We start from the raw sequence: 22847 nt of genomic DNA, 5'->3' as shown, positions 1-22847 counted from the left end.
GGTGGATGCTGCCGTCCCATTTCCCCACAGCGCTCCCATAGCAGCCAGGAGTCCTGGGGAGCTGGTTCCAGCTGGGCTGGTCGGTGGCACCCTCATTGCACATCTTGTTGGGGTTTGGGTCTCAGATCTGCCTTTCATGTTATTTTCAGTTTTCTGGTTCCCCTCTCCCCTTATCCTGTCCCTCCCCAAGGTCAACTGGTTGAAATACCCGTTGTGATTTCTTGTGGAAGGGTCTATGTGTAAAATACACATTCTAGGGGCGTCTGGGTGGCTCAGTGGGTTAAAGCCTCTGCCTTCGGCTCAAGTCATGATCCCAGGGTCCTGGGATCCAGCCCCACATCAGGCTCTCTGCTCAGCAGGGAGCCTGCTTCCCCACCCCCACCCCCACCTGCCTCTCTGCCTGCTTGTCATCTCTGTCAAATAAATAAATAAAATCTTTTAAAAAAAATTTTTTTAAATATACATTCTAATGTTTTTGTTTTGTTTTAAAGATTTTATTTATTTATTTATTTGACAGAGAGAGATCACAAGTAGGCAGAGAGGCAGGTAGAGAGAGAAAGGGAGAAGCAGGCTCCCTATTGAAGAAAGAGCCTGATGCAGGGCTCAAATCCCAGGACCCTGAGATCGTGACCTGAGCTGAAGGCAGAGGATTAACCCACTGAGCCACCCAGGTGCCCCTATACATTCTAATGTTTCAGAGTTGAAGTCATCATTCTTTGGAATGTTCTTCAGTTCCACCAGAACCACCCGTGGATAAGTGTCTGATGTGAAAAACGTTTCCTAACCAGCAAATCCCATAAACACACAGGTCCCCACAGATCTCTGGCTGGCACTTGGATCTGCCCCCTTGTTCTGTAAGAAGTACAGACGTCTATATGGGCTGCTAGGTGCCAGGGGCTCTGTCAGCAGTCCTCTTCCTCCTCAGGAGAGACGTCCCAGGACCCCCACTGGTTGACGGAAGGTGCGCATAGTACCTGACCCTATATGTGCCATGTTTCTCCCTGTCCACACACCGTGCAACCAAGTGTGATGAGTAAATGAGGCACAGTAGCAGATGGATGATAGAACAAGTGTAACAACACACTGTCCTAAAAGTGGCCGAGTTGAGGGACGCACTGGTGGTCGCGCTGTCTCTGATCTTACTGTCCCGCGCTCACCCGTCTTCCCGCGATGACGTGAGATAGTAAACTGCCCGCAGGAGGAGATGTGGGGCTGGGTGACGTGGGCACGTGCTGCAGCGTGAGGCCACTGCTGACGTCCTCATGTTACATTAGGAGGAGGATGGCCTATTTCTGGACACCCAGCCTGGACTAGAGCACATCACCCTGAAAGCCTCCCTCGGGCCCCTTCCTTGTCACAGTGCCCTCCCCACAAATGCAACCACTGACTTGGCATCTGTGACCAGTACCTAAATGCTACCGGAAAATGAAAAGATCCACTCTGTTCTTTAAATGTTTGATATTTTTCAGTGCTTTTGCTTATTGTGTTCCTTCTTTTTTGTCCTGTTTGCGTTGACTCACAAAAGATCTAGGTCAAGTGTAATTTGTAGTGGTCCCCACTCTGTGTGTGCTGCGGCCTACGTGCTCGGTACGTGTTGGTCCCTCCAGCCCAGGCCAGGACAGCCTCCCTATCTGTGCCCTTGGCGTCACATCCCTCAGCCACCAGAGAGCACTGACTGCTGGAGATGAGGTTCCTGCCATCAGGGAACTGAACAAATCATTTCATCGGACTTTAATTTGAACTGAATTTGAGCAGCCCCCTGTGGCTAGTATGTGAAACGGTGATGGCGGTGTGCATGTGTGCAGGTGGGGAGACGTGGACTCAAGGAGAAGGCCCGACCGTGGCTGGCTGGCCATGTGTCAGACGCTTCTCTCTCATGCACTGGCCATGGCAGTCCGGGCTGGGCCCTTTGTGGGCCTGGAGTCAGCCTCCAACACGGTTGTCCAGGCCCATCCTGGGCAGCCCTCTGCAGGGACTTCCTGGCACCCAGCCTGCCCCCTACCTCTTCTTGGCTCACAGACAACCACCTTCTCCCCATGTCCTCACATGATAGACAAAGAGCAATATCTCTCTCTCCCTCTGCCCATAAAGACACGGGTCCTGTTGAGTTAGGACCCCACTCATGTAACCCGCTTAACCATCATTACCTCCTAGAAGTCCTGTCTCCAAATATAGTCTCACTGGGGTGAATTGGGGCGGGGGAACACAAGTCCAGGCACCAGCTTTGGTGATTCGAGGTGGGCGTCGTGGAGGCAGTGTCCATAATTGAACCCTGAAAGGCAAGAGCACTTATCCAGGTAAGGGCAAGAGGTTGAATGGATGAGCCAGAAGCCTGTGGGAGAGGACAGCAGCAGGTGCAGGGCCCCAGCAGCAAGAGAGAGAGAGAGAGAGAGAACTGCATTCGGGAAATGGGACATAATCTGATACGAAGTGTACCTACCTTGTAGACGGAGAAGGAGAGGTGTAAAAGTCTCTCTGGAAGTCCCAAGGCGAGGGAGGCTGTGGGCTGGATCTGGATGGTTAGTGAGGGCCTGCACCTGGCGATGTGTGCAGGCAGGACCTTGTAGACCTAGAGGATCTTGACCTAGAGGTGTGGCATGGGAGCTCCATACCCTGCAGGGGACAGCCTGTTGGCCAGGGTCCCCTCGCCTGGTGGCAGCGTGGCCACAATCGGACAATGCGGGGTCTGCCGACAGCCCAGCCCTCACTGAATCATCTAGGACTGGTTGTCCCAGAGAAAGAATTCTAAGCTGCTTCAGGTTAAAACTTGACGTTACTTTGGGGCGCCTGGGTGGCTCCATGGGTGAAAGCCTCTGCCTTCGGCTTGGGTCATGATCTCAGGGTCCTGGGATCGAGCCCCGCATCGGGCTCTCTGCTCAGTGGGGAGCCTGCTTCCTCCTCTCCCTCTGCCAGACTCTCTGCCCACTTGTGATCTCTGTCTGCCAAATAAATAAATAAAATCTTTAAAAACAAAAGAAAACAGAATAAAACTTGGCGTTACTTTGCACCACCTAGCGTGGTTATTTTTTCCCCATTTTCTGCTAGTTACCGTTCCCCAGCACACCGATCACAGAGGCCTCTTCCTCGTTTACAGGTGCCACAAACGTGCTCCTGGCCCCACAGGCCAGCTTCCGGGTCAGCTGTCCATGGGCAGGCCCTTTACCTTTCCTTCTGTCCTTCCTTCTGACAGATTATGACTCGGATGCCATGAGCAGCTCTTATGAGTCATATGACGAGGAGGAGGAGGACGGGAAGGGCAAGAAGACACGGCACCAGTGGCCCTCCGAGGAGGCCTCCATGGACCTGGTGAAGGACGCCAAGATCTGTGCATTCCTGCTGAGGAAGAAGCGCTTTGGCCAGTGGAGCAAGCTGCTGTGTGTGGTCAAGGACGCCAGGCTGCTGGTAAGCCTCTCGGGCGCTCGGGCTCCTGCAGTTGGCGCGCTTGGCCAGCAGCCTTGCGGGATGGGAGCGGCGCTCAGGTGGGGCTCGGGCAGGGTGGACATCAGCTGGCGGGGGGCTGGAGGGCTCTGGCCTGGGCACAGCCTAAGTGCCCCATGGTCCGAGCCCTGGGGCTTTCTGAGCCTTTGACGCCCTGGGTGTCAGTCCTTGGCAGCCACCAGCGCGCAGAGTCCTTCCCATCCTGGGCCAGTGTGTACTGCAAGACAGGCACAGGCTTTAACTCACCAGAAGTCACAGGATGGATTTTCTCATTTGTAGTGAGTCAGTGAATTCCTCAAAGCCAGGTCATCGAGTGGGACAGGCAGGCCAGCTGCGGCCGGGAGGAGAGTGTCCAGGAAAGGAAATTCTTTTGGAAAGCTAAAGGCAGAGTCTTTTCTGGTTGAATCCAAAGGGCTGAGTGGGAAGATGGACTAAGTAGCAGAGGCTCGGGCTGCAGGGATGCTTGGGCCTTCTGCTGTGTCGTCCTTCTCACAAGGGACCCCGTTAGGAAGCTGGAGCCCTTGAGCACGTGGGCCTTCCTCCCACCTCCTCCAGTCCCGCCAGCTTTAGGAACAGTGGTTGATTACTGGGTTGAAGAATTTCAGATAGCATTTCTGCATGGTGTTTTTCCTTCAAGCTAACTTTGCGGGGCAGGGCGGGTATCATGGAATTCTATCTTGAGACAGAACCCAGGAGAGTTTATGATTCTGTGTATCTCTCTTCAGTGGAGTGGCTAGCCCTATTCTGTATAGTTCCATCTGTGAATTATGGGAATGTTCTTTTACTAGAGTCTGAGGATGTTGTATATTTTTAAATTAGTGGTTTTCAAAAAAGTTTTTTTAAACAGTGAGGATACATATTTTTTCCACATGTGTGGCCTGACTTTCTCCCAAATTCAGAGTATGCCAAAAATGATGCCATGGGGGAATTTTAAAGTAAAGAATGAGAAAGAAAAAAAAAGGATGAAAAGGATTCATGTGGTCCTTACTCAGTCCGACATAATGGAGGCAAGATGTGGGCGTGTCACGGAAATGCCATAAAACCTGCAGGGGGCTCTCAGGTGCCAGAGGAGCTCTGGCCCCAGGCAGGGACCCTGTGCCTATGCAGTGGGGGTCAGCGTCCTCCCCCACAGCCCTCCTCCTCCACACCCTCCCCTTCCCACCCCTCCCCTCTCATTCCTCATTCCTTCCATCTGCTTCCGAATTTCTGGCATTTCTGCTTTCAAAACCAGGATGAAAACACCTACCATTCAGAGTCGTGGTAAACATTTCAGGAGAAATTAATGGAAAACCATGTGAAAACACTGCCTTTGATAAAATGCAGAATCAAAGTTAATTATTTTTATTATGAAGCTCTTTTTCTTTCAAAAATCCCCAATGATCCAACTGCCCCGATGACCCCTGTTAACACTGAAAAAAAAAAAAATTAACAGTGGTCAGAACAAATGCTTGGGAGCCTGGTGGCTCAGTCGTTAACTGTCTGCCTTGGGCTTAGGTCAGGATCCCAGGGTCGTGGGATCCAGCTCTGCCTCAGGATCTCTGCTCAGCAGGAAGCCTGCTTCTCTCTCTTGCACTGCACTCCCCCTGCTTGTTCCTGCTCTTGCTGTCTCTCTGTCAAATAATTAAATAAAATATAAAAAAAAAAAAACAACGAAAACACATAAATGCTTTCCAAGTCCGAATAGCACAGAACCCTGTAAACAGAAATCCCAAAGCCAGGCTCTTCCCTCTATGTTCCCAGCCTGTCTTCCCGTGGGCACTGCTCTCCGTGGCTTTTTGGGTACATTTCTGGCATCTGTGCTCTTCCAGGCCCAGGCAACACTGTGGTGGACACGGTGATGGGCAAAACCGCCATCAGGACAGTTTGCCCAGGTCCTGCTCCCTCCCCTGAGCTCTGCACCAGGATAACCTTGCCACTTCTTCCTGCCCCTCTCTCCAGCAGGCCTGGCTCTCAGGGCACACACTGCCCTCTCTGTTTGAGAGTCCACTCCCGGGGGTTTCGACGGCAAGGATGTGCAGCCCACACAGCAGGGCTGGTGACAGACCCATTTTGAGGCCTTGCCTGTCTAACTCCATCCACTGTGCTGTTAGCTTCTTTGTCGCTGTTCTGTTTTTTTTCTTGCACTTACTGAGAATACAAAAACCTGTCAAATGGTGAATGTTCATAGCCATCTGGGGTTAGTTGATTTTGGTGTATTTTTTGTTCTTCTGTTTCCAGCAGGGCCACTATCGCTGGGATTTTTGTAAAAAGGGGCTCCGTTCCATACGTGTGGCACTCAGAAGCCAGGGTTTTAGAACCTTAATATATGAAAGGACTCTGGAAGTCACTTCTGAAAACAGGTGTCTCTTCCTTTGCTCCCTCCCTGGTAGATGGCGCCCCTCGGAGGGAGGCCCTGGGAGCTTTTGCCATCTGGGGCTGGGGTCAGTCGCTTTTCACGCATCTGACTTCGGCAAACCACGTAACCGAATGAGCCTCAGTTTCCTCATCTGCAGAACGGACAACGGTGGCCATCGAGTGAAAGTGTGAAGCCCCTCCAGCAGGTGTTGTTATAACTAATCATTTAGTGTGACCCCATAAAATCATGATGCTCCCGGCAGTAGTTCATTTTCCAGATGAGGAAACAGGCTCAGCAAGCTGGAAAGACTTGCCAGGAGCTGGATTACATTAGGGGCAGAGCTGGGACCCAGATGTCTGCATCCTCAGATGTCCACTTCCATGAAGACCTGTGCTTTTAGTCCCAAGTCATAGGATTAGGCCCAAAGAGGGAGGGGAAGCCTCCGGACAGGATGTGACCCCAGGTCTCACAGAAGCAGGTGAAGCACCAACGATGGGAACTCAGTCTGAGCGTTCGCCATGGCACTGAGCTCTAGAAGGGACGCCTTGCTGCGTAAATGGAGCAGTGTGAGTTCTAGATCCCATACGTGACTGGAAAGCCAGCCTTTGCAGACATGGGGCCTGGGAACTGTTGCCCTGGATACTCTTGTGGAAGTCCTTCATCCATCTCTCCAAAAGGGGATAGAGAGGAGACCGGCAGATGCCAAATGACACAGGTTGTAGAAGAAGGCATCCAGATGAATGACTGCCCACACGAGGGCTGTGCTTTTGGGCACATCTAGTATGTCACATTCGTGTGACTTAGTGAGGAGGCTCCGCTGGTCTGTGATCCCCAGGGGAGGAAGGAGTTTCCGGTTCCCGCAGAGTCACGTCATCAATGCTCAGTAAACTTGGCCGAACTAAAGAGTAGAAGTATTTTCGTGTACATGGGGGTGATGTGTGGGGTGGAGCGTGTCCCACGTGGGTGACGCCTGTGCATCTGCAGACCCACCCTCCGGGGTCTCCGGGAGACCTCAGGGGCCTCGCAGGCACCGGCCTTCCCATCCTGCCGGAGCTGTATCCGTGTTTCTCCTCGAACTCTCCTCAGCCTAACTCTGCTCTCTTGTGTTAAATGCAGTGCTACAAAAGCTCCAAGGACCAGCAGCCCCAGATGGAACTGCCCCTCCAAGGCTGCAACATCACTTACACCCCGAAGGACAGCAAGAAGAAGAAGCACGAGCTGAAGATCACCCAGCAGGGCACAGACCCGCTGGTTCTTGCGGTCCAGAGCAAGGAGCAGGCCGAGCAATGGCTGAAGGTAAGGCGCTCACCCGGCCTCTGAGCCCTTTACGTGGCCAGGCCTTTCCCTCAGACCTGTGTTTGGTTCAGTTTGTCTGTTTCTCAAGCGTAGGCAAGACTAGATGAACCCGAGCAGTTCTGTCTTTGGTAGCAGAGTATCCTGATCTCTTTGCTGCTGATCTCCCCAGCTCGGGTCCTTGGAAGGCAGTCTGCCTCAAGATTGTAGGCTGCTTTATAACTTTCTCTGTTCCTTTGATTGCCTTTGATTTTTTTTTCTTTCTTTCTTCTTATGTGTCTGGAGGTGTATTCTTTTCTACTTATTCTGCTTGGAGTTCCCTGGAATTCTAACTCGGTGGATTGTCATCTTTCTAAGCTTTAGAAAACACATTTTCAGCCATTTCTCTTAAAAATATAACTTAGTCTCATCCCTTCAGCTATGTTTAAATACATGTTAGATGTTTTCACTATATTCTATTTATCTTTGCTTTGTATCTTAAGTATCCTTTTTTTTTCTTTCTCCTTAATCTGGTTAATGTTTTCTTGTTACTTCCCCGCTCACTCGTTCACTTTCCGGCTGTGCCAAATCTGCTGTTAAAATTGTCCCTCTCCACTGGGTTCTGAATGTCAGTTAGGGACTTATAATAGTTCTAGTGGTTTCTTTTTTGACCTGGGAATGCCAGTTTCTACAGTGTTAAATTTCCTGTAGACATGTCTGTCCCTTATTTCCACAGCAGGCAGGGGACAGGCCTGGTTGTTGGACAGTGGTTGGGGTGGTGCGGAAACCTGGCCGTGTCATCTGGTTAATGTGCTTGTTCCTGTCATTTTGTCCTTCCCGCATGCCAGGTTCTCTGATGAGCACGCTGTGCCTTCTACATGGGGAAAAATTAATTCAGTAATTTTTATATAACAGCTTTATTGAAGCTATTGAATGATAATTCATACCGTACAGTTACGATTTGGTGACTATGAGTCTCTTCACCATAACCTACTTTTCATAGCCTCTTCAACTCCCCGAAGAGAAACACCATACTCAGCATGTGAGCAGCCCTGGCCCCCATGCCCAGCCTCACCCCAGCCCCAAGCAACCACTCCTTCATTTTCTGTTCCTGTAGAGTAGCCTGTGTTCAACACTTCCTATAAATACGCTGTGTCCTTCGGGGACGGGCGGCTTTGATTTGGCATAATGTTTCCCAGGTTCATCCATGTTGCTAACTGTATCAGTACTTCCTCTCTGTCGCTTTCAGACCATATCTAAGAAACCATTGCTTATTCCAAGGTCCTAAGGACGTACACCGGTGTTTTCTTCTGATCGTTTCATGATGTCAGGCCTCAAATTTCGTCTGTGGTCTACTGTGATCTCATTGTTGCAGGTAGCATGAGATAGGGGTCCAGTTCCGATCTTTTTCTTGCATGGATCCAGTTGTCCCTGCAGAAATAATTGGATCCTTGGCCCTACGCTTTCCTCTTTCGGACGGCATTTTCCTTTGCCTCTGCTGTACACTCAGAGGGAATTAGCTCTCCAAAATCTGTTTATAATTTTTGCACTTGAGATTTTTTTCAGAGCCCCAGAGAGAAGTCAAAGTCAGCCTGAGATTGCTTCAAGGGCAGGTTGATCTTCATTGCACTGTTACTCTGGGTCTTGGGAGTCCCCAGGCGAACTGTGGGGGTTTTGCCAGATACCTCATCTTTGGCATGCCGCGGACTCCAGCCTCTGCCTCTCGGCCCTCCAGACCCACAGAGGCGCTGCCTGGTCTCCCAGACGCCTTGTTTCCGGAGGCCAAGGCCATCCCATGACCAGCCTACCTCTCCATGTTTCCATCTTCTTCCACATTGTGACCCAGTCATTCCCCCACAGCAAAAATAGCTCCTCCCTGCTCTAGGGAGATAGCTGTTTCTGTCTTCTCTGGCCTTCCTGATGGTCTTCCTCAGGAAGGTGAGTCCGGACCGCTAGTCCCTCACTGCCGGCTGGTACCTGCTTTGGAAAATGGGGTGAGAGGGCTGGGAAGACCCAATGAGACCTTCTCTCTAACGGTGGCTCTCCGACGTGCCGGTGTCCATTCTCCCTCGAGCCTCATTGCCCTCCACCCCCCGTGAGAGTGTTCCACCATCACCCCAAACACACAGGCGGCTTTTCTCGTGGCTGCCCCAGGAGAGCCTGAACAGAGTGTCTGTCTTCTTCCTGGAGTCTGTGACTCGGTGCGCTTGGCCTCCCCCACACACAATTTGAGTGTGCTGCACACCACCACGTCTGTCAGCAATATCTTCGAAGCCCCCTTCGCGTTTACAAAATGCGTTTCCGCTGTCATCATGTCCTAGCACACAGAATGGCCGCCTGAGGGAGGTGTTCTCAGGGACAGCTTCACTGTTCAGGCGAGAGGCCAAGTCCCGGGGAGGCGGGTGACACCGTGGCCAACAGGTGCCGGCACCAGGAGTCCACCTCGGATTTTCCCCCTTCGCATCCCGCCCTCCTCTGCTGGGCTGCCCACCAGTTGGCCGTTTTCCCTTCATTCCTGCTTCCTGGGTCCCAGCACCATCCCTTGAGGAAGGAGGGGAAAAAGATGAAGGAAACGAGGAGCCTTCATCGTGATTTTATTTTCTTGGCCTGGTCCCACGCAGGGTGAGCGGTGTCCATCCTTCTGTAAGCTCGGGTTTCCCTATTCCCTAGCGGAGAAGCAAGAAGGGCCACCCTGAACCCTGGGCTTTCTTCTTTCCCCAGTCCCTTCTCTGTGACTCGCTCCACACGGAGCCTCGGGAAGCATAGCCGGCTTCTGTGTCCCTGGGACGTGGCCCTGAGCTAACCACACAACTTGCAAGTAGGCGCTTAGAAAATGTGTCTAAGATTTGGGGCATTTATGGAGCAGAACAGTCTTACCTCCTCTTTGGCCAGACGTGAGATGCACATCAGAGCCGTTCAGCTAATTATACAGTGATGACTCTGTTGACAGAAGCTTGATTGCAAGGAATTTTTTTAACATCTGCTGGTATTTCTTAAAAGGGAAGTAAATACTACACCGTAAGTTACTTTCTTCTAAAGAGTTTGAATTGATTAATTTTTTTTTAATTTATTTATTTGACAGAGAGAGAGGTCACAAGTAGGCAGAGAGGCAGGCAGAGAGAGAGGGAGAAACAGGCTCCCCACTGAGCAGAGAGCCCGATGCGGGGCTCGATCCCAGGACCCTGAGATCATGACCTGAGCCGAAAGCAGAGGTGTAAACCACTGAGCCACCCAGGCGCCCCTGAATTGATTGATTTTTTAGTTCAATTTTTATGCTTTGCTCCCGTTAAACCTGTGTCAGTGTGAGAAGCCAAGAAGTCCCGAAGAGAAATGGACAGAGACAAAACTACCTTCAGTCAGAGAATTTTCTTGCTTTAAGACCAGCAGAGACCGGAGAGGACATGGGGTCATGTTTTCTCAGTACTGTTATTAGATGGGCTGTTTTATCGATATCGCCTAGAAGCCTAGACTCCCAGTGACTCAGACTCATGAAGGTTCTAAGAATCTTTTCCTTCTCCTTTTCACCCTGTATCTTCTTGTTCAAGACCTCAAATGCTGCAGCTAGGATTGGAACAGGCCTCCCCTACTAACTCTGTCTCCCTCCTCAAAGGTAACTTTTATCCTGAATATTATTACTGAGGTATGCATTAAAAATACTTTTTTTCACTTATGTATGTACTTATAAATCAGAAGTGATTTTTTTTTTAAATATTTAAACACGTCCATGTACACGACTTCAAACTGCATGTTTCCTGCCCCTCGCGTTTTCCACTCACTGTTTCGTGTCCGCTCTGGGGGGGTCGATGGCCATGTGGTCTGCCACCCCCCGCCACTGTCCTGGAGCGCCCTGGGGAGCCTTGTTATGCATGGTCCTTGGTCTCACATGTCATGGCTTCTCTGGGATGGCTGTCTACGGGGGCATGGCTGCCTTTAGTATGTGCGCATTTTCAACCCTACTAGAGCTTGACAAATGGCTTCCCAGGTTTGCTTGTGCCGTTAGACCGTCTGCCAGCACGTGTGAGAGCAAGCATTTTGTGCGTATCCTTTCCGAGGTTATTTGCATATATATGCAGGCAAGAAGAAATGCAGATTTTAGTTCCCACCCCCATAGACAAGATGTGGTGTTCTGCCTCTTGCTATTTGCACCTAAACAACGTGTCTTGCAGATTTTTCCAATTTAGAGAATGGAGCCTCTCCTTTCACTTCCTTTTTTCCTTTCTTTTCTTTCTTTCTTTCTTTTTTTTTTTTTTTACAGGACCTACCATTTCATTGTTTCAATAGACCATAATTTTTTAAAACTATTCTCTGATTCGTGGCTGTTGGGTTGTTTGCACACAACTCTGTAATAATCGACCCCGTGCATATCTCAGCTCACACTCTTGCTAGCGTGTGACCTGACTTCCCAGAGAGACTGTGCGCTTGTGTGAAGGTCACAGGCACTTGTGACTTTGATACACAGCCACGTCACTGTGCATGGGAGGTCTGCCCGCTCGGCCTCCCACCAGGGACACATCTGAGTGCCTTTCCCTCACAGCCTCGCCCACCGTCTGTCCACAAGCCATGGGGAGCTTGCCAGTGAGATGGGGAAGGGTGGGTCTCCATCTCTTGAATCTGCGTTTCACTTCCTATGGTCTTGAATGAGCTACTTAGCCCCTCTGTGCCTCAGTTTTCTCCTCCGTGCAATGGGAGGGAGGGTGGGTCATGATGGTGCCTGCCTCTCTGACTTGTTGTGAGGATAAAAATAACAAGATAGAAACATTTAGAAGAACACCTCACATGCAGTGAGCCCACAGGTAAGCATAAGCTGGTTCACTATTGTTTGGTTCCTGTTATCGCTATGCTACCTCTTCTAGGTCCCAGTAAACTCACAAGTTCTGGCTGAAAACAGTCTAAAAATCATGATAGTGGAATGTGTCAGGGGCCCGAGCTAGGGGTGTCCACATCATGGCCTCGCACCCTCCTGGACCAGGACTGCCAGGACGCCTCGTGTGTGCCCCCCAGGAGGACGTCCCTGAACTCGACTCCCTTGCCTGCAGCTGTTACGCTGGGCTGCATATGTTTCTAGGATGTGGCTGGTTTGTTCCCCACCCTCTGTGGTGGGCACCCCTGCCTCCTGCCACCCTGCCAGCCAGGGGGCAGCCTGGTCATTTCTTTCCTGCGAAGGGCTCCTCCCTTGTGAGGACATGGTGTGTCCAGGTTTCTTTATATCCTTGTCCTCCAATGAGTGAAAAACCGCTCTGATTTTTAAAATACACCCACCTCGTTTTATCTGTCAAGGGGAGAGTGGCGGTCTTGGGTGCCTTTCTGTGTGGTCACCAGAATGGAGACACCTGTTCCTCCTTAACTTTGTCAGTGGTCCTGCCGGACGGACCCCAGTGTACCAGCTCTCTCAGAAAGCCAAATGTACACTCTTGGTGATTCTCTGTGGTGCTATCGTGTTCTATTTTCAGTTCCCTTCTTCACTCCTACTTTCTTCTGGCTTCATTGGTTGTAATTGGCCAACTTCTTGACATTGATGCTTAGATAATTGATTCTCAGTCCTTTTCTTAGATACACACGTTCATTTAAAGCTCTCAATTGCCCCCCGAGCATAGTCTTCGCTGTGGTCTGTAAGTTCTGATGTTTGTGTTTTCATCGTCATTCAGTTCAAAATCTTTCCTAGAATCTGTTGTGACTCCTTTTTTGATGACTGGTTCCTTCGGGGATATATTGTCCACTTTCCAAACATTCAGGTTTTAAAAAATAATCTATTAGCCTTGAGTTTCCAGTTCAAATTCACTGTAGTCAGCACTTGATACGATTTTACATCGTAGAGACTTGTAGACTTGACTTGTTGCTCAACATGTAGTCAAGGTGGGTAATGCTCGTGTCTACACCAAGGGACATGCGTTCTGCATTTGCTGGGTGCACATGTCTACACGGGCCGGTCACACTGTCACCTTCAGATCTTCTCCTAGTTCATTTTGTCAGCTAGTAAAAGGGAGAGATGTCATATCTACCTCTTTGATTATGAATTTGTCTCTTTGTCTTTCTGTTTCCATCAGTTCTTGCTTAATTTGTTTCGAGGCTATGTTAGCGATTGTGTACAGAGTTTAAATGGTGATACCTTATTGTAGTTGAAACCCTTTCAAGAATATGAAATGTCCCTGTTGATGTCAGGGTGTCTCACCTCAAAGAATGACTCTGATTAAGCCACGGATGAATTCTCTTCCTTCACAGTGCCCTTTGCTGAGAAGAAGTTGTTACTTCTTCATTACTTCAGTCTTTGCCTTTAGAGTTGGTGCTTTTTGCCTTCTGTCCATAAAATCTTAGCATGTTCCATTCACCAAGATAGTACCTGCATCTTCTTCTAGATCTTTATGGCTCTGTCTTTATGGACTGGTCTCTGATTCATACAACTGGTTTTGTGTATAGGATGGCATGTAGGGGTCAAAATTGATTTTCTCCATATGGGTCGTCAGCTATTTCAGTCCCACTGAGGGCCTGCATTGCCTGGATTGGAAATCCACCAACTGAATACATGTGGGCCCCTCTCTGAGCCCTTGTCTGCTTCATCAGTCTGCGTCTACGTGGCCGTGCCAATGCCACATTGTCTTGATGGCTGCAACTTTACAGAGTCTTGAAATCAGCTAGCCAGTACCTTCTAACTTTGCTCTATTTTTTTTCCAAATGATTTAAAACTTTGAAATGACAGTTTTCTGTAAAATAAGTCGATGCTATTGTCATAGCTTGTTATGTTGTCTGGTCAAGCCCACATCTTTGTGACTGGAGTAGATTTTTTTCCCCCAGATTAAAGAACAACTCTCATTGGAGGCACAGGCCTTATTTATCTTGAAGATAGCATGCTCGAGTGATAGAGCTTGAAGGAAAGGTCTGGAAATCTGGAATATAGTCCCAGAAGTCCTCTAACTCATCAGCATCTTTGGGGTCAGCAAACTCCCACTTATCGAATGATCAGAATGATCACAAAGGCAGAATGAAAAAATTACACAAATGTGCTTTCAGAACTATAACGAAGTATTGCGATGTCAGTGGTTGCATTAGAGTCACCCCCTAGGATTCCTTTTGTAAAAACCCTAGAACTCTGTGACATGAGCTGTTTTACAAAACAGGGGTCAAGTCCTTGTTAATGTCAACTGCTGTTATCCACGCCATCCCAACTGATTACCCAGGCTTTTGGTATTGTGACGTGTGGCTTTAAGTCAGAGCTGATGGTCTCTAATGTGAGTCACACTCCGCCTTTCTTGTCCGGCGTGGAGAGCAGGAGGGCTGCGTGTGGCCAGCACCTGACCGGACCCATGCTTCTTCAAGCATCACGGCCAGATTTGTTTCTCTTCCTTCGGTCTGCAACTTCCATTACCAGCAGTTCCTGCCAAAGCTGACTGACTCCGTGTGTGTGTGTGTGTGTGTATGCTCGCGTGTGTATACAGATGCCGAAAACATGAGCCATGTTGCAGGGGTCAGTCAGAAGACAACAGCCAATATTCCCAGAAACAGAGTGGTCAGGTTTCCCTAAAAAATGTGCAGAGATTGTGTTTCTGGCAATGAGGGCTCAAGTTAAAAGCAAACAAAAATACCACAGAACATATAACAATTTGTTTTTTTGAAGGATATGTGATTCTGAACTTGGACCCAGTTCTCTTATTAAATACACGCTGAACTTCTCATGAACAGGGCTCCTTAAAAATAAATAAATGAATGAATAAAAATATAAATATAGAATATATATTAATAAATATATATAAAAATATATATTGAATATATTAATATATATCAATACAGAATCTTCCTCTGCAGCTATTAAAAGAATTTGGGCGATAAACCCTTTATTGATTCCTTCTGTATTAACTCTGTGGGGGCAGTTGGGCAATGAATAGCAATCAGAGGAGAAAGACCGTTTCACGGACGTCCCCAGTCGGCCCGGCTAGTAGATGAAGCCCATGGGAGTAAAGACCGGCTTACACTCCCTGATGTTTCAGCAGCGCCTTTCTCTTTCCCACACACACCGGCCTAGCCCTAGGTGTGTCCGGGTCCCTGTGGCCACAGAAGTCCTGTCTGTTTCCTCAGCAGCATGGTGATGCTGCACTCTGCGTAAGGTCAGGCGGGGGGACCCCAGTAGAGAACAAAAGTGTATCCTTTATCTGTGCAAAGTTCTAAGCATACAGATGCATAGGTTGGGTTTATGAGGGAAGGCTTCTCAGGGAAGTCAAGGACGCTCTGCCGCTTCCATGGCCAGGTCATCTCATCTGGCCATTCAACGAGTCTGCCATTCCTCTAACCTGTGTTTGCGGGCAGAACGGGCCCCGATGTGGAAGGGGGCGAGTAGGAAAGGAGACATTCGAGGGACCAGGAGAGGGCGAGGAAGTTTGCCTGGGCGCTGCAGGCATGGGTCTTAGCTGAATGCTCTTTTTTTCCTTTTTTCCTCCAAGGATTTCAGAAACCTCTGCAGAGGACTCAGGGAAAGTTGTCCTGAGGGTTTACTTACTGGACGTGATGGCCTGGTTTCCTCCCCTCTGGATTTCACTCCTTCCTTCATCTTTCTTGCCCGGAGAAAATGTCAAGTCCAGTTGGGTTCCTTGTTCCCACCTTTTTTTTTCTTCCATCACACTTTTTAGGTTGCTGTTCTGTGCTAGGCTTTGGAAATGCCCGCATAAGCAAGGCGTAGTCCCATCTCTGAAAGCAAGCCCAGCCGAAGAGAAGAAAGAGCCCCATGGGCGTACAGGGCATGGGAGTGGTGTCCATGTGAGACACGCCCGGCTGGCTGTGGCCAAGGGCAGAGAGAGCTGAGCCATGTGCCCTGTGGGGGCAGAGCCTGCTTCCAGGGCACATGAGACAGAGGCTGAGGCTTGCAGGACAAACCCAATCCAGCAAGCCGGATCCATCCCTGAAGATGCAGTTCACATCACTGTGATGTGAACAGGATGGGGGGTTCCTCGGAGCAACGGTGCTGCACGTTGTGGTCCCTCCCTCCTTGGAAAAAGAAAGAAGGAAAAAGGAAAGCTGCTTTGTGCAGAAACGCCTTTGCCAGAGAGAGGATTCTGCAGGTTCTATTTTGTGAGGTTCAGCCTTCTGGTGGGCGATGAGGAGCTTGTAAGTTTCGGGTTAGTTTGCGTGATTGTCAGAGCCACACCCTCTGTTTAGGGCTGTTGTCTTGGGAAAGGGGCTCATGCGAACTTCGTGCCTGTTCTGGGAGAAGCTGGGCTGGGCACCTCACGTTGCATGATCCTGCTTTCCTCGGTGGCCCAGAGACCTTCTTTTATGCATGTTCTGGACGAGGACATCGGTAGAGTTAGGGTTGAAACCCATTTCTGTTCGACACCAGAGCCCAGGAGATTCTCCTGCGGCATGCTCTTTCCCTGGAGGAAAGACACTCTTGTCCTTAGATCAAGTGAGAATTTGCCTTGTCAGCTAAAGACCTGATGACGTCCCAGGGGAGGCGTGGGAGTAGAGACTCGGCCAGAGCAGCAGAAACAGAATCCGCGTGGACAGAGATGCAGGCATCCAGAAGGCCCAGGTCCCCGGGTGGATGTCACTTGGATGACGCCTTCACTCCTTGGAAGAGATAGGGAGAAAAACATGGCAACAAACTCTCTGGGCTTTTCTTTCTTTTCCCTTTGTCCTGTTTTAGTCTCAAATGTGGACTTTGCTCAGTAGCTTTTTCATAAGACAGCTGAGCAGCAGAATGACGGCAAACACTATCCTGGGGACCTATTGGGTCTTGGCACTGATCCCAACCCCAGCGCAAGCCAGGGCACTCAGGCATGTCTGCAGAGATCATGTTGCAAAATTACGACCCAGATATCTGGGACTTTGGTGTTTCAGTTCTGCCCTGAAGACACATGGGCTGGACTCAACTTGCAGCTTCATTCCAAAAAGAACGGAAGATGTTTTGAAGGAGCTGCTGCCTAACTTTTCCCTTGCTAGCCTGCAAATTCCACCGACCCGGGATCCCACTCTGTCCTGCTCCCTGCTCGTCCCCAGCCATCAGAACCATGCCCAGCTCATGGCAGGAGCTCAGTAGTGACAGCAGGGACAGTGGGTGACCTTGGGGGCTCTGTGAGCACTGGCACGGCCAAGGACCACTACCTCTGTGCCCCAGACCCCACATGCTTACCAGTCTCAGGCAGGATCCTTTCTGAGCCCTCCGTGTCGATGGTGAGGACACTCACAGTAGTGACAGTGATGGCCAGAGGAGCAGCCACCACGTGCCAGGTACTGGCTTGGGCACTTTGCAGAGAGAATCTCATTTTTCATGGATGTCACCATTCTGACATAGCAGGACAGTCATCCGGACACTTCTTCCTTTGCTGGTGAGGATAATTAGGCTCAGCAAGGTTGCACCTTTGAACCGGCAGCTGATGCTCTGGTCTCGCATTTCACCAAAGAGAGACAGAACCAGCCAGACAGGGGTGTCCTCAGACTCCCGCCACCAAGCACACTGGCCTTCTCCAGAAAGGCCTCCTCTGGAAATTCCTCCTCTGCTCATCTCCGCTCCAGGAGCCCCTCCAGTCACTCCCGCCCCCCATCCCTCCCCCGCAGTGGAGGGGCTTCCTAGGGCCTGCCCCTCCCTCCTCCTCCCTGCTCCTGGGAGCTGCACCACTCCCCCACCTCGCCCCACTTCCCTGGCCATTCCAGCTCATTCTTGCACCAGCCTCTCCCCTTTGGCTTGGCTCTGGTCCTTGTCCTGGAATTGCATTCTGCTCTGCCCTCCCTCTTGCGACTCATCCCCTCCAGGGCTGGGAGCGAGCCTCTTCTCCCCTGACTCCCAGTTTAGTTCCAGCTCTGCCCAGAAATTTTCCTCTGCTCTGCTCTCACCCGCCTCGCTTCTCCCCCACGTGCTGCTTCTCTCTGCCTCCTCCATCTGAATGGTAGCACCCAGCTGCCTGGGAGGTGACACTTCCCTCCTGCTGTGCCTGACCCACCAGCAGGGCCTGCTGGGTCACCAGAATCCTCCGCAAGCCTCTGGTTTGCTCCCTCCCGCCGTCGCAGCCTGCACTGCCCCACTCTTGGCTCCGGGCCACTACGGGAGGCCTGGCACATTTCCTTTTTAGTTCTTGAGTGCTGTCTGCGACTTCTGACAGTGATGTCCCCCTGTGTCGCAGGCACTGTCTCAGGCCGTGTATATCCCACAGGTAGGACCATTGTGTCTGCTCTACTGGTGGGAGCACTGGAGCACCAAGCAGTTAATTAAATTGGCCCAAGATGAAGGCTGGGGTGAAACTCCAGACAGTGGAGCTCTCCGGGCCTCGGCGCACACAGCCTCCCAGAACATCACTCCCCATCGCTCCGGGGCATGGGCTGCTCAAACCCAGGCTCCTCACTGGGCCTGAAGGCACTGTGGGAGCCTCCTGGTGGCCTGCCCCCATCTCCTGCTACACAGCACCAAGCAGTATCCTTAAACACTCCAATCCACCATAGAGCCTTTGCACCAGCTGGCCCCTCTATCTGGAAGCCTTTTCTGCTGCTTCCTCATGTGGCTGGGTCCTTCTGGGCATTTGCCTCCCAGCCTGCCTGTCATCCCAGTGAGGCCTCCTGATCTTGTCAGTTGGCTGTTCCCTTTTCGTTAAACCCCACCTTCCAGTCTTTGTAGCCCTGCTGCCATCTTACTTGACCTTCGTGTTTGGGTGATCCTCACTGTTTGCTGTGTTGGCTAACTTCCATTGGAATGCAGGCCCTAGGAAAGCAAGGCCATGCATTCTCCACGTATCCTAAACCCTGCGTCCGTCCTGGGATCAGAGAGACATTTGCTGAGTGAGTGAGTGAATGAGTCAGCAAATGAGCACTTGGCACCTTGGGACTTAGAGCGAGTGCCTCTGGGCCCATAGACTTCCCCGCCGCGCTGTATACCTCTGCCTGTCCATGCCGTCTTCAGCCCTGTAGGTCAGCGTCCCCCCCTCTGAGAGCACTCAGGCCCATCTCTACTTCTTGTAGGTGATCCGAGACGTCTACAGCGGCTGCAGCGGGCAGGCGGAGTCAGAAGGCCCTCCCCCGTCGAGCTCCCCGGTGCACAAGACAGAGCTGGAGAAGGTAAGGACGTCTTTCTCCCCAGGAACAGCACTCTAACCATGGATTTAGTCCTCCCTCGGTGCTGGGATAGCATTCTCTGAGAATTTTAGCCCTTGGAGGTGGGAGTAAAAGTGCAGTCCTTCTGTTTCTGCATTTCGAGTGCCTACTTCTGTATGAAACTCGAGTTAGTCCTTTCACAGACCACAGGGCTGGTTTGATCATCCCCCAGCCGGAGCTGCAGAAATGGATTGAAATGGGCGGAAGGATTTCAGGGGTTCAAGGCTAGCTCACTGGCCCATGGCGGAGTTGAACTCTGCGTGCTGGTCCACGTACGTCTGGAAGGCAGTGGGCACCGTGTCGGTGTGCCTTCCCAAAGTTATTCCCCAGAGACCAGGATGCGTTCCCCATCCATTTCCGCTCTGTATTCGGTTGGCTGGTTGGAAGGTGCAGTGAGAGCCCAGCAGTGGGGCTGGAGGGTTGGTCTTCCTTGCAGGAAATGTGTGAACCCGGCACTGCTGGGCGCCATGCCTGGCCCTCTCTGGCTGTGCCCTCCGTGCCTGCACACACACGACACACATACGTCTCCTCTCTGTGCAGGCCCGGTGGTGGTCTGGTGGGGCAGCCTGTGGCCCTGGAAACTACCGAGTCCTCCCTGGCTAACCCCTGCTGCCAGCGAACAGATCCCTTTTTTTCTGTTCTTGTTTCAGCCCGCGTTCTTCAGGAAGCAGAACTGATAAGGGTGTGTGTGTGTGGGGGGGGTGGTTATTAAGTACATATACTATTTAAATGTAAAATATGGCTTATATTGCAAAATTATGTAAGTATGTGTACAGATACACACAAATACATATATATATATATATATATGTACACAAAGGATTTATTTTTTTAAGATTTTATTTATTTATTGGAGAGAGAGAGAGCAGGAGCAAGGGGAGGGGCACAGGGAGAAGCAGACTCCCCGCTGAGCAGGGAGCCCAACATGGGACTCGATCCCAGAGTCCTGGGATCATGACCTGAGCTGAAGGCACTTAACCAGCTGAGCCACCAAGGCACCCCTGAAGAGATTTATTATAAGGAATTGGCTTATGTGATGATGGGGACTGGCAGTTCCAGCTCAAGAGTGTAGGTCCATGGGCTGGAGACCCAGGGGAGCCGATGGTGCAGATGAAGTGTGCAGGCAGTCTTCTGGAGAATCCCCTCTCGTGGGGGATAGCGGGTCTCTTGGGTCGCTCCGGGCCTTCACCTGATTGGGTGAGGCCCACCTGCATTATAGTGGACAGCTTGCTTACTCGCATCCACTGATCTCAGTGTTAGTCTCATCACCAGCCCCCTCCAAGAGGACACAATAAATTAACCTCCTAGTCCTCACCCAGACACTGTGACGCACCAGCCTGTTTGTTTTTCTCCTGAAAACAAAACCTATACCTGCTCACTGTAGAAATTTGGAAAGCGCAGAGAAACAGAAAGAGGACGAAAGAAGTCCCTGGTGAGTCTGCCGCCCAGAGGAAGCAGCCCCCTGCAGCACTCTGTGTAGGTTTAACCAGTGGGGTGCTCTGGTGCATAAAATTTCTTACACTGCCTCTCCCTCCCTTCCCTGTACCCTGTTAGCAATGTTCCAGCTTTTTGAAAACTTGTAATAAGCAGCAAGCGCTTCTGCATTTCACCAGGCATGTTACCCTGGATCTGTGCATCTCTGCTCTTTGTATCAGAACCCCTGCCCCAGGCCTGTCTTCCTGCTTCAGACAGTTTAACAGACAGCACGGTGCTTGGCATCTCGCTCTCGAGTCTTCGCTATGTCTCTGTGACCCGAGAAGAGACTCCCATAAGCTGGCTTACTAGACCAAACGGTGGAGATACTGCTTATGATTTTGGCTCACGCTGCTAAGCACTCCGCTTTCCAGATAGGCTGCCCCCATGCCTCTTTGTGGAGCACGTCAGGGCTCCCATTCCCCATGGGCGCTGGCCATTCCGATCTCTGACGTCTAAGGCCGTCCTCGGAGCGCCTGGCCAGACCCGCCAACCCGGGCCCCAGGGCTGCTTCCTGGCCTGAGAGCTGGGGCCGTGCTGGCTGTTGTGATGCTGTCCCTGGGGGACTTGGCCCATGACAGGCACCCTCTAAATGCCCTAATTCCCTCCCTGCAACTCCTCCTGGCGTCGCAATAGGATCGCAGACACGCACCTGCTGTCTTTGGCACTACCGCCCGGACCCCCTGATAGCAGCTGGTCGTCGTGTTCCCTGCTGCCCTCGTGTCGTCCAGATGTTCTGTTTATCTCCGGCTGACCAGGCTCTGTGGCGGTTTTGACGGTAGCTCGTCTCAGCGAGTATATTCAGAGGGTGTGTGTTACGGGTGATGTCTGACCTCACCTGGTTATTGGTCGGCGACAGGACGAAATTGAGTGCATGGTGAGCTATTTCTGAAAGGATAACACTGTTTGCTGAGGGGAATATCTTTTGTAATCTTGATATTTTTTCAAAATTACTTGCAAGCAAGCAGGATTTGGATGCGATAGCGGCGGTACTAGAGAGCGGGTTTGTTATACTTTGGTGAGTTTGTTCTTCATTCCTCTGCTGTCTCTTGAGGCTTCAGCACTGAGCCGCCCGGCAGCCTGTCGGTCCCCGAGCCCCGGCCTCTCTGTGTGCAGCTGTGGACTTGGCCACACTTCCTTCCACTGTGGGGATCACTGTGGACGCATCCACGAGATTTCACGTGGCCACTGTGAGCCACGGTGAGAGTAATTTCATCCTTTTTACCCTCACAGAAGCTGTCTTCTGAGAGACCCAGTTCGGATGGGGAGGGCATCATAGAGAACGGAGTCACCGTGTGTGAAGGAAAAGAACAAGGTGAGTTCTACTCGCACCCAGACCTCAAACACGGGAACACAAAAACGAGAGTAATCAACAAAAAGCGGGGGCCAGCTTTGCAGGCCCTGATTGTATGACGGGTCTCCTTGGAAGTTTGGCGACAGAGATGGCATGGTCCGGGTCACACGTGGGAAGTGCAGAGAAACCCCTGTGTTTGACGGGAGCCCCACACATCTTCACCTGCCATCCTGCCACGTCCCTGGCCCGGGCGTGGGCGGCCTGCCTATATTCCAACTCCCAGGCTCCGCGCAGCTCATTTCCTCACCTGACTTGTCACTGAAAGGACTTTGCACCCAGGAAAGATGGCTGTCACATGGTGTCAGGTGTCAGAATGTCCTTCCTTTTAAGGCTGGATGACATTCTAGCCTCCGGAGGGACCACACTATGTTTATCTGTCCATCCATCAGTGGACCCTTGGGTTCTCCCACATTCTGGCCATTGTGAATGATGCTACTGTGAACACGGGCATTGGGGTTTTGAATTATTTTTTTTTCTAAGTCAGCTTTCCAAGCATAAATTATGACCATTTTAATGTAGTACTCTGTAATTGTGGCTTTAATTTGCATTTCCGTAAAGACGAACGATGTTGAAGCTTTTTTAATGTGTTGTGTGGTTTTTTTGCCAACCACATATCTGATGAAATGTCTATCCAAATCTTTGTCCATATTTTTATTGGATTTTGTTCATCTTTACTGACCACTGAGAGCTCTTTATGTATTTTGAATACATGTCCTTTATCGGAATGTCTTACATGTAACTTTTCCCGGTCTGTGGCTTGACTTTCACTTTCCTTCCCGGAGTGTGAACCGAGAGGAGGGTAGGATTTGCGGGTCATGGGGGAGTTCTCCTTGTGTGAAGCCAACAGCCTGTGTGCTCGTGGCCCTTGGACCTCTGCTTCCCAAAGGAGAAGCCCGCCAACCCAGCTCATCT

The 22847-nt window shown here is 50.8% G+C and overlaps 1 protein-coding gene across 5 annotated transcripts in view; it reads left to right on the top strand.

Annotated features, from left to right (window-relative positions):
- Positions 1-22847, top strand: part of AFAP1 (actin filament associated protein 1) — a 134337-nt gene that overhangs the window by 74969 nt on the left and 36521 nt on the right. For all 5 annotated transcript variants that reach the window (XM_045997676.1, XM_045997671.1, XM_045997673.1 and 2 more), the window contains 4 exons: positions 3191-3402; positions 6890-7069; positions 18977-19072; positions 21815-21896. In XM_045997676.1, coding sequence (XP_045853632.1) covers positions 3191-3402; positions 6890-7069; positions 18977-19072; positions 21815-21896 — 570 coding nt within the window. The remainder of the gene's footprint in view (positions 1-3190; positions 3403-6889; positions 7070-18976; positions 19073-21814; positions 21897-22847) is intronic.

Source organism: Meles meles, chromosome 2 (genome assembly GCF_922984935.1).
Source record: "Meles meles chromosome 2, mMelMel3.1 paternal haplotype, whole genome shotgun sequence".
In the NCBI taxonomy this organism is placed as follows: Eukaryota; Metazoa; Chordata; class Mammalia; order Carnivora; family Mustelidae; genus Meles; species Meles meles.
This window is presented reverse-complemented; position numbering and strand designations above follow the sequence as displayed.